Raw genomic sequence first — 13299 nt, forward strand, 5'->3', positions numbered from 1 at the left:
TAGGGTCACATAGGACCAATTCCCTTCCTTAGAATGTCTTTATAGTTTTCTCATCTTTGGCAGAAGTAAGAGGATCTCTCCTCCTGTTCCCAGTTGTCTACTGTGAAGTATAATTTACAGGTGTATAGGTCGGCTTCATCCTTCTTCCTTTGGCCCATGGATTTCTTTGATCTAATCCTTAGACAGTACATGAATCTTGCTTTACTGTTCCGTAAATACTGCCTTTGGAGACAGGGTTGTCTAGCTAAGAGTGTGGATAGTGCAGCAAGAATGCACCCTCATTTATCACAAGGTAAGTAAATAATAGTTCCTTACAGGTGAGCAACCATGGTACATCTCATAGGTATGTACCATATAACATATCATAGAAATGTCATATAACAAAATTACAGTACAGCATTGTTCGCCATGTTGGGAACAATTGTCGGCTCACCTCGGTCACAAGTTCTCCACTGTGGCTTTATTACAGTTCAAAAGATTTCTGATCATGACAGTAGGTATAAAATTATTTATTTGAGATACTGTTTTTAAGCGATATTATTCAAGTAATTTCCAATTAAGAAATTAGAGGGTGGTAATTGTACAAATCAAAAACAAATGGAGGGGGCTTCCCTGGTGGCGCAGTTGTTAAGAATCTGCCTTCCAATGCAGGGGACACGGGTTCGAGCCCTGGTCTGGGAAGATCCCACATGCCGCGGAGCAACTAAGCCCATGAGCCAAAACCACTAAGCCTGTGCTCTAGAGCCTGTGAGCCACAACTACTGAGCCTGCACTCTAGAGCCGACGAGCCACAACAGCTGAAGCCTGTGCGCCTAGATCCAGTGCTCCGCAATAAGAGAAGCCACCGCAATGAGAAGCCCATGCACCACAATGAAGAGTAGCCCCCGCTCACCGCAACTAGAGAAAGCCCGCGCACAGCAACCAAGACCCAACGCAGCCAAAAATAAATAAATTAAATAAATAAATAAAAAAAACAAAAAACAAATGGAGGAAGCTGTAGTTTTCAACAAATGATGCTGAGAACATAGGTTCTTTAGGGGGAAAAAAGTCTTTATTGTGCAAGTTAAACTCTAGATGAGTAAAATTTAAAAAAAATTGTCATATTAAGATAAACTAAAAAACCAGAAGAAAATATGTATAATTATGTATTTAATTCCATAAACAGCTTTTCTATGCCTAAAATCAGTGAGGCACTGTTATGCATTAATAGAGAAACACTTAACATAGTAGAAAAATAAGCTAAAGTTAGCCTAATTTACAAAAAACTGTCCAAGGTACAATACTCTAATTTATTTTATTTATTTTTGTCTATGGCTGTGTTGGGTCTTTGTTGCTGTACACAGGCTTTCTCTAGTGTCGAGTGGGGGCTACTCTTCGTTGCAGTACGTGGGCTTCTCATTGCAGTGGCTTCTCGTTGCAGAGCATGGGCTCTAGGCATGCGGGCTTCAGTAGTTGTGGCACGCAGGCTGAGTAGTTTTGGCTCGCAGGCTCTAGAACACAGGCTCAGTAGTTGTGGTGCACAGGCTTAGTTGCTCCGCGGCTTGTGGGATCTTCCCGGACCAGGACTCGAACCTGTGTCTCCTGCACTGGCAGGTGGATTCTTAACTGCTGCGCCACCAGGGAAGTCCTAAAGTACCCTTTTTAAATGGTTCTGCGAAAGTTGCACAATAACATTTGCTAGGATATTGTGAGTTAGCTCTTCTAGAAGTGCAGATGGGAGTATCAACTGATAAAACCTTCTTAGAAAGCAATTTTTAGTACGTTTTGAGAACCTTAAAAGTATTTACTTTCAGAGTCAGAGTTTTTTGGCTATATTGTTTCATGTCTCTGACTCTGTTCTGAGAAAGTCACTCAAGATACACGTAAATATTTTGTTCCCAGATTAGTATTTCATTGTTATTCTTAGGAGTGATAATTAGAATCAGCAACATTTTCAATAAGGTTTGCACTAAATGAATTATTGTTTATCCATAAAATGGAATGGTATATGCTCTATTAAGAGTTTAAAGAATATTTAATCTCATAGGAATATAGTCAGTAAAAGTATACTCATCTAAATGGGATTCCTGGTGTATACATATGGAGATACTTCTGGAGGTGGGATTATGTGATGGAATTTGTAGCGTGGCTTCCAGACCCCACCTCCCCCATTCAGGACTGATGGCACTGATCCCCCAGTTTCTATGAGTGTCAGAGGCTCCCTTGCCCAGCATCTTTCCCCTTCCTTGGGGAGGCCTGTCCCAGCTCCAGAATTTCTGCGGTGCATCTGTGGCAGCTGTTGATTCCCCATTTGCAGAATCCGGCCCCCTCCCAGTGCACAGCTGTTGTTATTGGGAGTGCTCGCCAGTAAGCCTGTGTGCAACTCTGAGTCTGTTTCTTGGGTATTTGACCTATAACAGATTACAAAGGATTTCTGCCTTTTTTCTTATAAATTGTGTGATTTCTTCTCTTTAAAATCAGGGTTGTTGGGACTTCCCTGGTTGTCCAGTGGGTAAGACTCCATGCTCCCAATGCAAGTGGCCTGGGTTCGATCCCTGGTCGGGGAACTAGATCCAGCATGTATGCCACAACTAAGAAGCCCCACATACTACAACTAAAAGCCCTCATGCCGCAACTAAAGGATCCCGGATGCTGCAACGAAGATCCTGCGTGCCGCAACTAAGACCCAGTGCAGCCAAAATAAATAAATAAATAAATAAATATCAAAAAATAAAATAAAATCAGGGTTGTAAACTATCTGTTAGAAAGAAAGTTCCCTTAAAAAAAATGGGGACTCTGTTGTGTATATGATAACTTAAGGCCCAAACTAGGAACTTCACGTCATCCACATTAGGTATTAAGGCAGGTCAAGTGATAAGATTTTTTATTCATCGAGCAGAAACAGTGCTTTTAAACATCTGTATATAACATAAGATTTCCTATTTGTGTATTTCAGTGTAAAGAACTGGCCAAATCCAAGGCGGAAGTGGCCTGCATCGCAGTGTATGAAACAGACGTATTTGTTGTTGGAACAGAGAGAGGACGTGCTTTTGTCAACACCAGAAAGGATTTTCAGAAAGATTTCGTAAAATACTGTAAGTATTGTATTATCTTCGGTATTTCATAAATATTAAACCTAAATATTTATGGATAGCACATCGTATTTTCTTCTAAAGCTGAATGAAATTTATACCCAAAAAAGACTTTCTGAAGTCCATGGAGACATTTCAGAATGCTCAAAGTGAATCACTGACATGGTAACATATTAGGGGAAATACTGAAGAGCTTAAGAAAAATGGTAAATGTTTATTGTACTGTGCTCCTTGCTTGACATTACTCTGGATTAGTGAAACATGTTAGAAGGTAGAGAAATGTCAAACTTATTAAAATTTCTTATTCAGGTAAGCAGGTCTTTCCCTGATAGATGTTTGGTGCGTTGGGGAAAAAAAAAAGTTTTTCTCTGTGCATTAAATTTGAGTAAGCATGAAGCAAAGTTAAACAGGTCTTCTTGACTCCCTCAGTGGAATCATCTTATCCTCTGTCCTCAGTCAGTTTCAGGAGTTCATCTAAGTAGTGTACTTAGTTGATACCAGAACAAATGCAGTAGAGAAATTTACTGTAGGGTGTTAATACCTAGGACCTCTCACAGTGTGACAGTTTTCGTATCTGTGTTTAACCTAACACTCTCCATAGGTTTTATGTTAACTCAGTGATACAGCATTTTCTTAAACATGTCTATCAGCATATAATATGTATGTCTTTAAGATCCAAACTTAAATTTCCATTATCCAGTTAGATCCAATTCATGATACAACAAGCAGATAATGGGTGAATAAAAATAGTTTACTTAATTCATTAATTTCAATTCTCAATTGTATTTTTAAAAAACATATCCCCTCCACTGTAAAACATCCCTCCCCACCCCTGCCCCCCACCCCGCTATAATCTTTTAAGCTTTATGGTAGCAATCTATTTAAATTTTTTTCCATTATTTCTTATCATTTTGAGAATTTTTAAGACTTTGATTATGTTTATGTATTTAAATTTATATTAATAATGTTGCTTTGATTATGTGTATATCAGTTACCATCTGTCCTATGAATACTGTAATCCAACTGGCAGCTGTGTTTACATTTCCGTTCCCTATACCGTCTTGCTAATGTGGTTCTTCAGTGGTTAGAACTAAGCATTAGGGGAATTGTCCTCAGTTGCAAATTGTAGTCCCTGCCTATTAGTATTCATACTTTTTTTTGTTACCAATAATTTGATGCCACAGAGAATAATCTTTGGATGTAATTCTTAAGTTCCTAATATTTGTTTCTATAAATTATTCTGCAGACAAGGATCAGTAGTTGTCTTCTGAAACTAAATCAATAGGTGTACGAGTCAGTTTTTTAAAATTTTTATTTACTTATTTATTTTTGGCTGCGTTGGGTCTTTGTTGCTGCGTGCAGGCTTTCTCTAGTTGTGGTGAGCAGGGGGGCTACTCTTCGTTGCAGTGCGCGGGCTTCTCATTGCAGCGGCTTCTCTTGTGGTGGAGCATGGGCTCTAGGCGCGCGGGCTTCAGTAGTTGTGGCACGTGGGCTCAGTAGTTGTGGCTCGCGGGCTCTAGAGCGCAGGCTCTGTAGTTGTGGCACACGGGCTTAGTTGCTCCATGGCATGTGGGATCTTCCCGGACCAGGGCTCAAACCCGTGTCCCCTGCATTGGCAGGCAGATTCTTAACCACTGTGCCACCAGGGAAGTCCCTATGAGTCAGTTTTAGAAATTCTTGGAAGAAAATTCTAAGCTCTCTTTCAGAATTTTGAAAAGCACTGTCCAATAGAAATAATGTAATGTAAATCACTTAGATAATTTAAAATTTTCTAATAAAAAGTAAGAGACAAGTAATTCATTTTAGTCGTTGTATTTTAAACTGGTGTCTAAAACATCATTCAACATGTAATCAATATAAAAAATTATCAGTGGGGTATTTTGCACACTCTTTTTTGTACTAAGTCTTCAAAATCTAGTGTGTATTGTAAACTTACAATACATCTTAATTCGGACTGGTCACATTTCAAGTGCTCCGTAACCACAGGTGTTGAGTGGCTGTTGTGTTAAACTTTGCAACAAGGATGTTTTTTGTGGTGATAATCTTCCCATATTTAAGTTTGTAGTTAGTCTTAAGGTATCTTTCCATTTTTAAACTGTTATCTAATTTTTACTTTGTAAAATGGTTATAGCTACTCTTATTTCAGAGATAATCACCGTTTCTTATCATTTCCATTCAAGTCATTTATGTCTTTTAGGTGTTGATTTTTTTATTTCTTTAAAATTTTATTTATTTTTATTTTGGCTGCGTTGGGTCTTCGCTGCTGTGTATGGGCTTTCTCTAGTTGCGGCGAGCGGGGGCTACTCTTCGTTGCAGTGCATGGGCTTCTCATTGCGGTGGCCTCTCCCGCTTCGGAGCACGGGCTCTAGGTGTGCGGGCCTCAGCAGTTGCAGGTGGGCTCCAGAGTGCAGGCTCAGTAGTTGTGGTGCATGGGCTTAGTTGCTCCATGGCACGTGGGACCAGGGATCGAACCCGTGTCCATTTATTTATATTTATTTATTTATTTATGGTACGCGGGCCTCTCACTGTTGTGGCCTCTCCTGTTGCGGAGCACAGGCTCCAGACTTGCAGGCTCAGCTGCCATGGCTCACGGGCCCAGCCGCTCTGCGGCACGTGGGATCTTCCCGGACTGGGGCACGAACCCACGTCCCCTGCATCGGCAGGTGGACTCTCAACCACTGCGTCACCAGGGAAGCCCTAGGTGTTTATTTTTAAAGTTCCTCCTCCTCCCTTTCCTTTCTGTCAAATCATAAATCTTAGTATTAGGAAAAAATATTCTTAGTAAAAAATCAAATATTGAGATCATGGATATGGACCTTATATATCATTAATATTTGATAGGTGTTGAAGAAGAAGAAAAGGCTGCAGAGATGCATAAAATGAAATCAACAACCCAGGCGAATCGGATGAATGTAGATGCTGTAGAGATTGAAACACTCAGAAAAACAGTTGAAGACTATTTCTGCTTTTGCTATGGTAGGGTTATACACTTGAATTTTCTAAAAGATACGTTATACAGTTGACTTTTCTAAAGGGCAGATCACATAATTGACTTAACATTCATGTAACATACTTCTACAAATGAATGGGTTAATTCCCAAATATTGGGTTAACATTACAAATGACCTTTCTTCTTCTTCTTTTTTTTTTTTTTTCTTTGATAAAGTAGATTTTATGGAAATGACCTTACTTTCTAGTTCCAGTTTGTTGGAGCCCAGAAATAAATGTAGCTGTTAGAGGTTTTGTTTTGTTTTTTTTTTTTTTTTTTTTTTTTGCGGTACGCGGGCCTCTCACTGTTGTGGCCTCTCCCGTTGCGGGGCACAGGCTCCGGATGCGCAGGCTCAGCGGCCATGGCTCACGGGCCCAGCCGCTCCGCGGCATATGGGATCCTCCCAGACCGGGGCACGAACCCGTATCCCCTGCATCGGCAGGCGGACTCTCAATCACTGCGCCACCAGGGAGGCCCTGTTTTGTTTTTAATTAAAGAGCAGTTTTAAGGTTCACAGCAAAATTAAGAGGCGGGTACAGAGATTTCCCACGTGACCCTGCCCTGCACATGCATAGCTTCCCCACTGTCAGCATCCCCACCAGAGAAACTACAGGACACATCACAGTCACCTAAAGAGGGCTGTTTATGTTTGACATGCGTGCTGGTCTTACCAAATCCCTGGGAAAAACCACCTTTTGTTAGTCTAATTATGCAGTAAACAGCTCTTTTTAAGAATAAGGGAAAGAGGGGGAGGATATAGGTTGCACTGTGAGGTTGTAGGTAAAACTCAACTCTGGGGAACGGAGTTTCTAGCATGTATGGGCTCACTGATACATACAGACAGCTGACAGGATATATTCATTTGTGAATGTAGCGTGTGTTTATCTAATAGGTTTTCAATGAGAATATTAGCCAAAAACTGCCTGGTATGTTATGGTAACACTTGGGTTTGTCAGGGTTCCATGTTCTGAGGCTGAATTGCCTATGAAAAGATTGTGTTATACCAGGGTGGGGCCGTTGTTCCTTTCCTTTTGTGTGGGTTTTATATAAGTGTTTTATATCTTTTTCATTTTGGCCTTTTGAATTCATTTCAGGTTTAGACTTCTGCTAACATGGGAATAGGGCCCTATAGTATTTGAAAGTAGTTTTGTAATCAGATATTACAAAAATATGAATGCCGGGGAATTCCCTGGTGTCCTCGTGGTTAGGATTTCAGGCTTTCACTGTCGTGGCCTGGGTTCAGTCCCTGGTTGGGGAACTGAGATCCTGTAAGCCGCATGGCCAAAAACAACCCAAAAAACAAAACCCACAAATGCCATCTATTAAGCCATGATAACTAATGTTGGTTTAGTTTTTTCAAATCTTACCATTTAATGATTATCCTTTTTTTTACCTCATCCCTGTCTCTTAACCTCAGGGAAAGCTTTAGGCAAATCAACAGTGGTACCTGTTCCATATGAAAAGATGCTACGAGATCAGTCAGCTGTGGTGGTGCAGGGGCTTCCAGAAGGAGTATCCTTTAAACATCCTGAAAACTATGATCTTGCAACCCTGAAGTGGATTTTGGAGAATAAAGCAGGGATTTCATTTATCATTAAGAGGTGAAGTACTTTTTCCCTTGCCCTCAACAGTTTATTCCTATAAAGTTGAATATTTAAGTTATGTTAATATGTTTTAAAAATTCTTATTTACTGTAGAAGCCATTTAAATTTATGCTTTATGATAATTTTGTGTATTTACATATAGTTTTTTGTTTTATTTTAATGCAGACCTTTCCTAGAGCCAAAGAAGCTCCTAGGTAAGTGATTGTTTTGCTTACATGATAACAGGATGGGTTCCTAAACCTGTTGTGTCAAATTTAATACATTTTAATGATTTCTCCTTTATCTTCTTTGAGAATATGTTGTAAGGCGTTTTGGAGTGGAGTGTTATGGTGTTTATATAAACCAGTGAAGAGTCATTGAGCTGAAAAACCAGAGACTTGTTTTTTTGTTTTCAACTCAGCTGCTTGCTTTATGATGTTTTCAAGGTTTTATATTTGCAATGTGTAAGGTCATATCCTGGATCTGCCCTCGTTTCCCAGAATTATGAGTGATTTAATTTACATAGTGTTCACTGAGCAGGCATGGAAATATTGGACATAAGATTGGGTGAAGAGGGGATACAAAACTATGTATAAGCATTAAAGCTTTTTAGTGCAGGTAGTCTAGTGGTGGAGATAAAAACCCATAGTCACCACAAGAAGAGCACAGCGTACACATTGTAGGAATGGTTAGTGGAGGTTCGTTAGAGGAAGCCCAGGAAGATGTTTATGAGGAAGAGAGCATTAAGATGAGTCCTTGAAGAAAGAAGAGGATTTCAATAGGACTTCCTTCTGGGAAGGCCAGACATTCCATTTGAAGGGAAAAGTACCTGGAGCCAGGGTTATTTGAGACTTTTAAAAGGAAATAACCGTTGTCATTGGCAACCCCTTAAGCAACATAAACATGAAAGGGCAAAATAATATATAGACACCCAAGTATATATTGTTTTCTGATAAGTAACCTTTGTTATTTTCACCATGATGAAAAGATTTATATATATATATATATTTTTTTTAAATAAATTTAATTAATTTTTGGCTGCATTGGGTCTTCGCTGCTGCACGCGGGCTTTCTCTAGTTGCAGTGAGCGGGGGCTACTCTTTGTTGCGGTGCGCAGTCTTCTCATTGCAGTGGCTTCTCTTGTTGTGGAGCGTGGGCTCTAGGCGCGTGGGCTTCAGTAGTTGTGGCACGTGGGCTTCAGTAGTTGTGGCTCACGGGCTCTAGAGCGCAGGCTCAGTAGTTGTGGCACACGGGCTTAGTTGCTCCGCGGCATGTGGGATCTTCCCGGACCAGGGCTCGAACCCATGTCCCCTGCATTGGCAGGCGGATTCTTAACCACTGTGCCACCAGGGAAGCCCAAAAAGATTAATACTTTAGAAGCTTTGTTGAGGTATAGTTGACATGCCATAAAGTTCAAACATTTTAAGTATATAGTCCCTGTAGTATATGGAATTGCTTTGACAACTTAGTTGACCCTGTTTATTTCTGGACTTTCTACACAGTGAGTCATGTTGTATGTAAATCAAGATAGTTTACTTTGCAATCTGAATGCTTTTTATTTTTTAATTTTGTTGCTCTGGCAAGGATGTCCAATGCAGTATTGAGTAGAAGTGGCCGTAGCATACATTGCCTTGTTCTTGATACTAGGTGGAAGGCATTCAGGCTTTCACCATTACGATGTTAGCTGTTGGTTTTTGTATATGCCCGTTTTAAGATTGAGAAAGTGTAGATTCGTCATTTAAATTAAAATTCACTTTTTCGTGATCAGTATTTTTTTCCCTGAAGTACTCTAAGTATACTAAGTAAACTAAGTATCCTTAGTTTGCTATTTGTATTTTATGAGGTCTTTGATTCTAGAAACTTGTTCTGAAACATTGGGGCCTGGTGGTTAATTAAAGAATGTTTCTATAGGGTGTTTTATAATAATGAGTTGTCCAAGTGGGTGGGTTTGTATGACTCAGGTCTTTTGCCTTACCAACTTCAAAGTAATTGAAAAGTTGCAATTGTAATGGGGTTGTATTTTCCAGTGTAAAAAATTTTTTTTTAAAATTTTATTTATTTATTTATGGCTGTGTTGGGTCTTCGTTTCTGTGTGAGGGCTTTCTCTAGTTGTGGCAAGCGGGGTCCACTCTTCATCGCGGTGCGTGGGCCTCTTACTATCGCGGCCTCTCTTGTTGTGGAGCGCAGGCTGCAGACACGCAGGCTCAGTAATTGTGGCTCACGGGCCCAGTTGCTCCGCGGCATGTGGGATCTTCCCAGACCGGGGCTCGAACCCGTGTCCCCTGCATTGGCAGGCAGATTCTCAACCACTGCGCCACCAGGGAAGCCCCCAGTGTAAAAATTTTTTAACAGGCTTATTGAAATACAATTGACATACAATAAACTACACTTATTTAAAGTGTACAGTTAAGTTTTGACACATGAATATTCTGTGAAAACCATCACTGCAATCAGGGTAATGAAACATCCTTCACCCACAGGCTTCCTCACACTTCTTGGTAATTCTTCTTTTCTTCTCTCTGCCTCGTCCCCAGGCAATCACTCATCTTCTTGTCATCAGCATAGATGTGTCTGCATTTTCTAGATTTTTTTTTAAATAGAAATGGAATCTTATAGTATGTACTCTTTTTTGTTTGTTTGTTTTGCTTCTTGTTTTGCGATTTATTCATGTTTCATGTATTGGTAGTTTTTTTTTTTTTTTAAATATTTATTTATTTATTTATTTATTTATAGCTGTGTTGGGTCTTCGTTTCTGTGCGAGGGCTTTCTCCAGTTGCGGCAAGTGAGGGCCACTCTTCATCGCGGTGCGCGGGGCCTCTCACTATCGCGGCCTCTCTTGTTGCGGAGCACAGGCTCCAGACATGCAGGCTCAGTAATTGTGGCTCACGGGCCTACTTGCTCCACGGCATGTGGGGTCTTCCCAGACCAGGGCTCAAACCCGTGTCCCCTGCATTGGCAGGCAGATTGTCAACCACTGCGCCACCCGAAGGGAAGCCCGGTAGTTGTTATTATTATTTTTTTATTGCTGATTAGTGTTCCACTGTATAGATATACTACAATTTGTTCACTCATTCACTTGCCCGTGAATATTTTGGTTTCCATTTCTTGGCAGTTACAAAGAAAGCCACTATGATATTTGAGGGCAGGTTTTTATGTGGACATATATTTTCATTTCTCTTGGGTAAATACCTGAAAGGGAAGAGTGAGATCATATGGTAGTTAGTTACATATTTACCTTTTTAAGACACTGACAAACTGGCTTTCAATGTGGTTGTTCCAGTTTACGCTCCCACCAGCAGTGTGTGAATTCTAGTTGTTCTACATCTATCTTTGTCATCATTTGGGCGGGGGTGTATGTGTGTGTCAGTCTTTGCTTTTTTATTTTCACAAACATAAAATTCCCTATTTTATGTTGTGTAATTCAGTGGGTTTTAGGATATTTATAAGACGTACAACTATCACCCTGTCTCATCACCTCAAGAAGAACACTGTACCTGTTAGCAGTTACTGTTTTCCAGTTCTTCTGATCCAGATCTACTCTTAATAGAAATCTGGCATCATTTATACATCGGTATTGTCTTATTCAGTAATAGTGTATTGGTGTATTTGTTTCATTGATAAGAATAAGAGCTTTTTCATTAAAGGGAGGGTTCTGGAGGGTTGAGGGGATAAAAGCTGTTAGATGATTATCATCCCTAATTACCTTCCTTATAGGGGAGAACGAAGGACACTCTTAAACTAACACCATACTCATTCTGATGACCCAGAGCTGTGAAATCCCTTCCCTGGGTCATTCTGCATTTAGGACCTTTGGAAATATTAGTCATACTTCAAGTATTGGAAAAATCTAAATCTAATTTTTTTTGTACATAGGTGCTCGAGTGACGGTAACAGATGCTGAAAGGTCAATGCTATCTCCAGGTGGAAGGTAAAGCATATCTCATTAGTAATAATGAACCTCTCTACACCTCAGCAAGTTTTAGTGTTTAGATTACTGAGGTATTAGAATATTAAAAAGCACTGTGTCACACATCTCGATGTTTAATAATGTAGTTGAATCCTTTGGAGGTCCTGTGAAAATGCACTTTTTGACTTAGTAGTTTTGAAAGGTAATAGTTCCTGGGTGAAGCTGATGTGACTGGTTTGATGAGCACATTGTGAGTAGGAAGGCCTTATAGTAAGATGGGATTTGCTACTCGGTGTTGTTTTATTATACTTTTCCCTCCCATATGGTTGATTGGAATTAAAGTACTAAATTCACTTGACAGGTTATTTATGTAAGAAATAAATACGTAAATTTTAAAGTGAGTCAGTTTTGCATTGAGCTTGGTCAGGTGAATGAGTTTATACAGTGAGTTCAGGACATTTGAGCACTGTGTGAGTGGCCCTCACAATGCAGAGCTTCATCAGGGCTTCTTTTCCTTTCAGTTGTGGCCCCATCAAAGTGAAAACTGAACCTACAGAAGATTCTGGTATGTATTTGTGCTTTTAGACTCTATGAAATGTAAGAAGCCTTTTCCTTAATGTAGAAGGTTGTATTTTGACTCATTACTTATTGCTTTGGTGAGAAGTAGACAGAACAAATTTATTCCAAAGGTGACGTTGTTAATGTTACTATATTATACTAAAACCCCAAGACAGTACTTTGTTTGACAAAGTGGTAGCTAGAAATTCATTGCTAATTACACATTTATAGACAAAGTTTATTAATAGTTTTTTCCGATTACACAAGGAATAATAATAATAAATGTCATCTAGTCCTATAGTGCATTTTACAAAAATCAATATAATATCGTCTTGACTGCCTTTTCCCATTGCATTCCCATTTTTTTTACTCCCCAGGGAAACTGTCTTTAACTCTAAGCTGTTTTTGGTATTTAATTCTTTATTTTCATTTTCATTATTTATTTATTTAAAAAATTTTTATTAGTGTATAGTTGATTTACAATGTTAGTTTTAGGAGTACAGCAAAGTGAATCAGTTATACATGCACATATATCCACTCTTTTTCAGATTTTTTTTCTTTTTGGCTGTGTTGGGTCTTAGTTGCGGCATGCAGGATCTTTTTTGTTGAGGTGTGCAGGCTCTTCATTGTGGCGTGCGGGCTTCTTTCTAGTTGTGGCATGTGGTTTTTTTTTTTTTCCCTCCTCTCTCTCTCTAGTTGTGTGTGGGCTCTAGTTGCCGCACACGAGCTCGGTAGTTGTTGCACATGGCCTTAGTTTCCCAACCAGGGATGGAACCCGCATCCCCTGCATTGGAAGGCAGATTCTTTACCACTGGACCACCAGGGAAGTCCCTTTTTTTAGATTCTTTTCCCATATTTAGATTCTTTCCCATTACAAAGTATTGCTTAGTAATTCTTTATTTTTAAATATCATTCTCATACTATTTCATATAGTTTTCGTTTTATAAATTTATTTACTTAATTTATTCATCTTTGGCTGCATTGGGTCTTTGTTGCTGTGCGCGGGCTTTCTCTAGTTGCGGTGAGTGGGGGCTACTCTTCATTGTGGTGCACGGTATTCTCATTGTGGTGGCTTTTCTTGTTGTGGAGCACGGGCTCTAGGCACGTGGGCTTCGGTAGTTGTGGCGCGTGGACTCAGTAGTTGTGGTTCGCAGGCTCTAGAGTACAGGCTCAGTAGTTGTGGCACACGGG

The 13299-nt window shown here is 39.8% G+C and overlaps 1 protein-coding gene across 7 annotated transcripts in view; it reads left to right on the forward strand.

Annotated features, from left to right (window-relative positions):
• Positions 1 to 13299, forward strand: part of GTF2I (general transcription factor IIi) — a gene marked incomplete at its 3' end in the record, with an annotated part of 98345 nt that overhangs the window by 21026 nt on the left and 64020 nt on the right. For all 7 annotated transcript variants that reach the window (XM_081257592.1, XM_081257595.1, XM_081257593.1 and 4 more), the window contains exons 3-8: positions 2936 to 3074; positions 5913 to 6047; positions 7478 to 7661; positions 7830 to 7858; positions 11517 to 11571; positions 12072 to 12115. In XM_081257592.1, the coding sequence (XP_081113718.1) occupies positions 2936 to 3074; positions 5913 to 6047; positions 7478 to 7661; positions 7830 to 7858; positions 11517 to 11571; positions 12072 to 12115 (586 nt within the window). The remainder of the gene's footprint in view (positions 1 to 2935; positions 3075 to 5912; positions 6048 to 7477; positions 7662 to 7829; positions 7859 to 11516; positions 11572 to 12071; positions 12116 to 13299) is intronic.

This window comes from Mesoplodon bidens (assembly GCF_964165515.1).
Source record: "Mesoplodon bidens genome assembly, chromosome: 15".
In the NCBI taxonomy this organism is placed as follows: Eukaryota; Metazoa; Chordata; class Mammalia; order Artiodactyla; family Ziphiidae; genus Mesoplodon; species Mesoplodon bidens.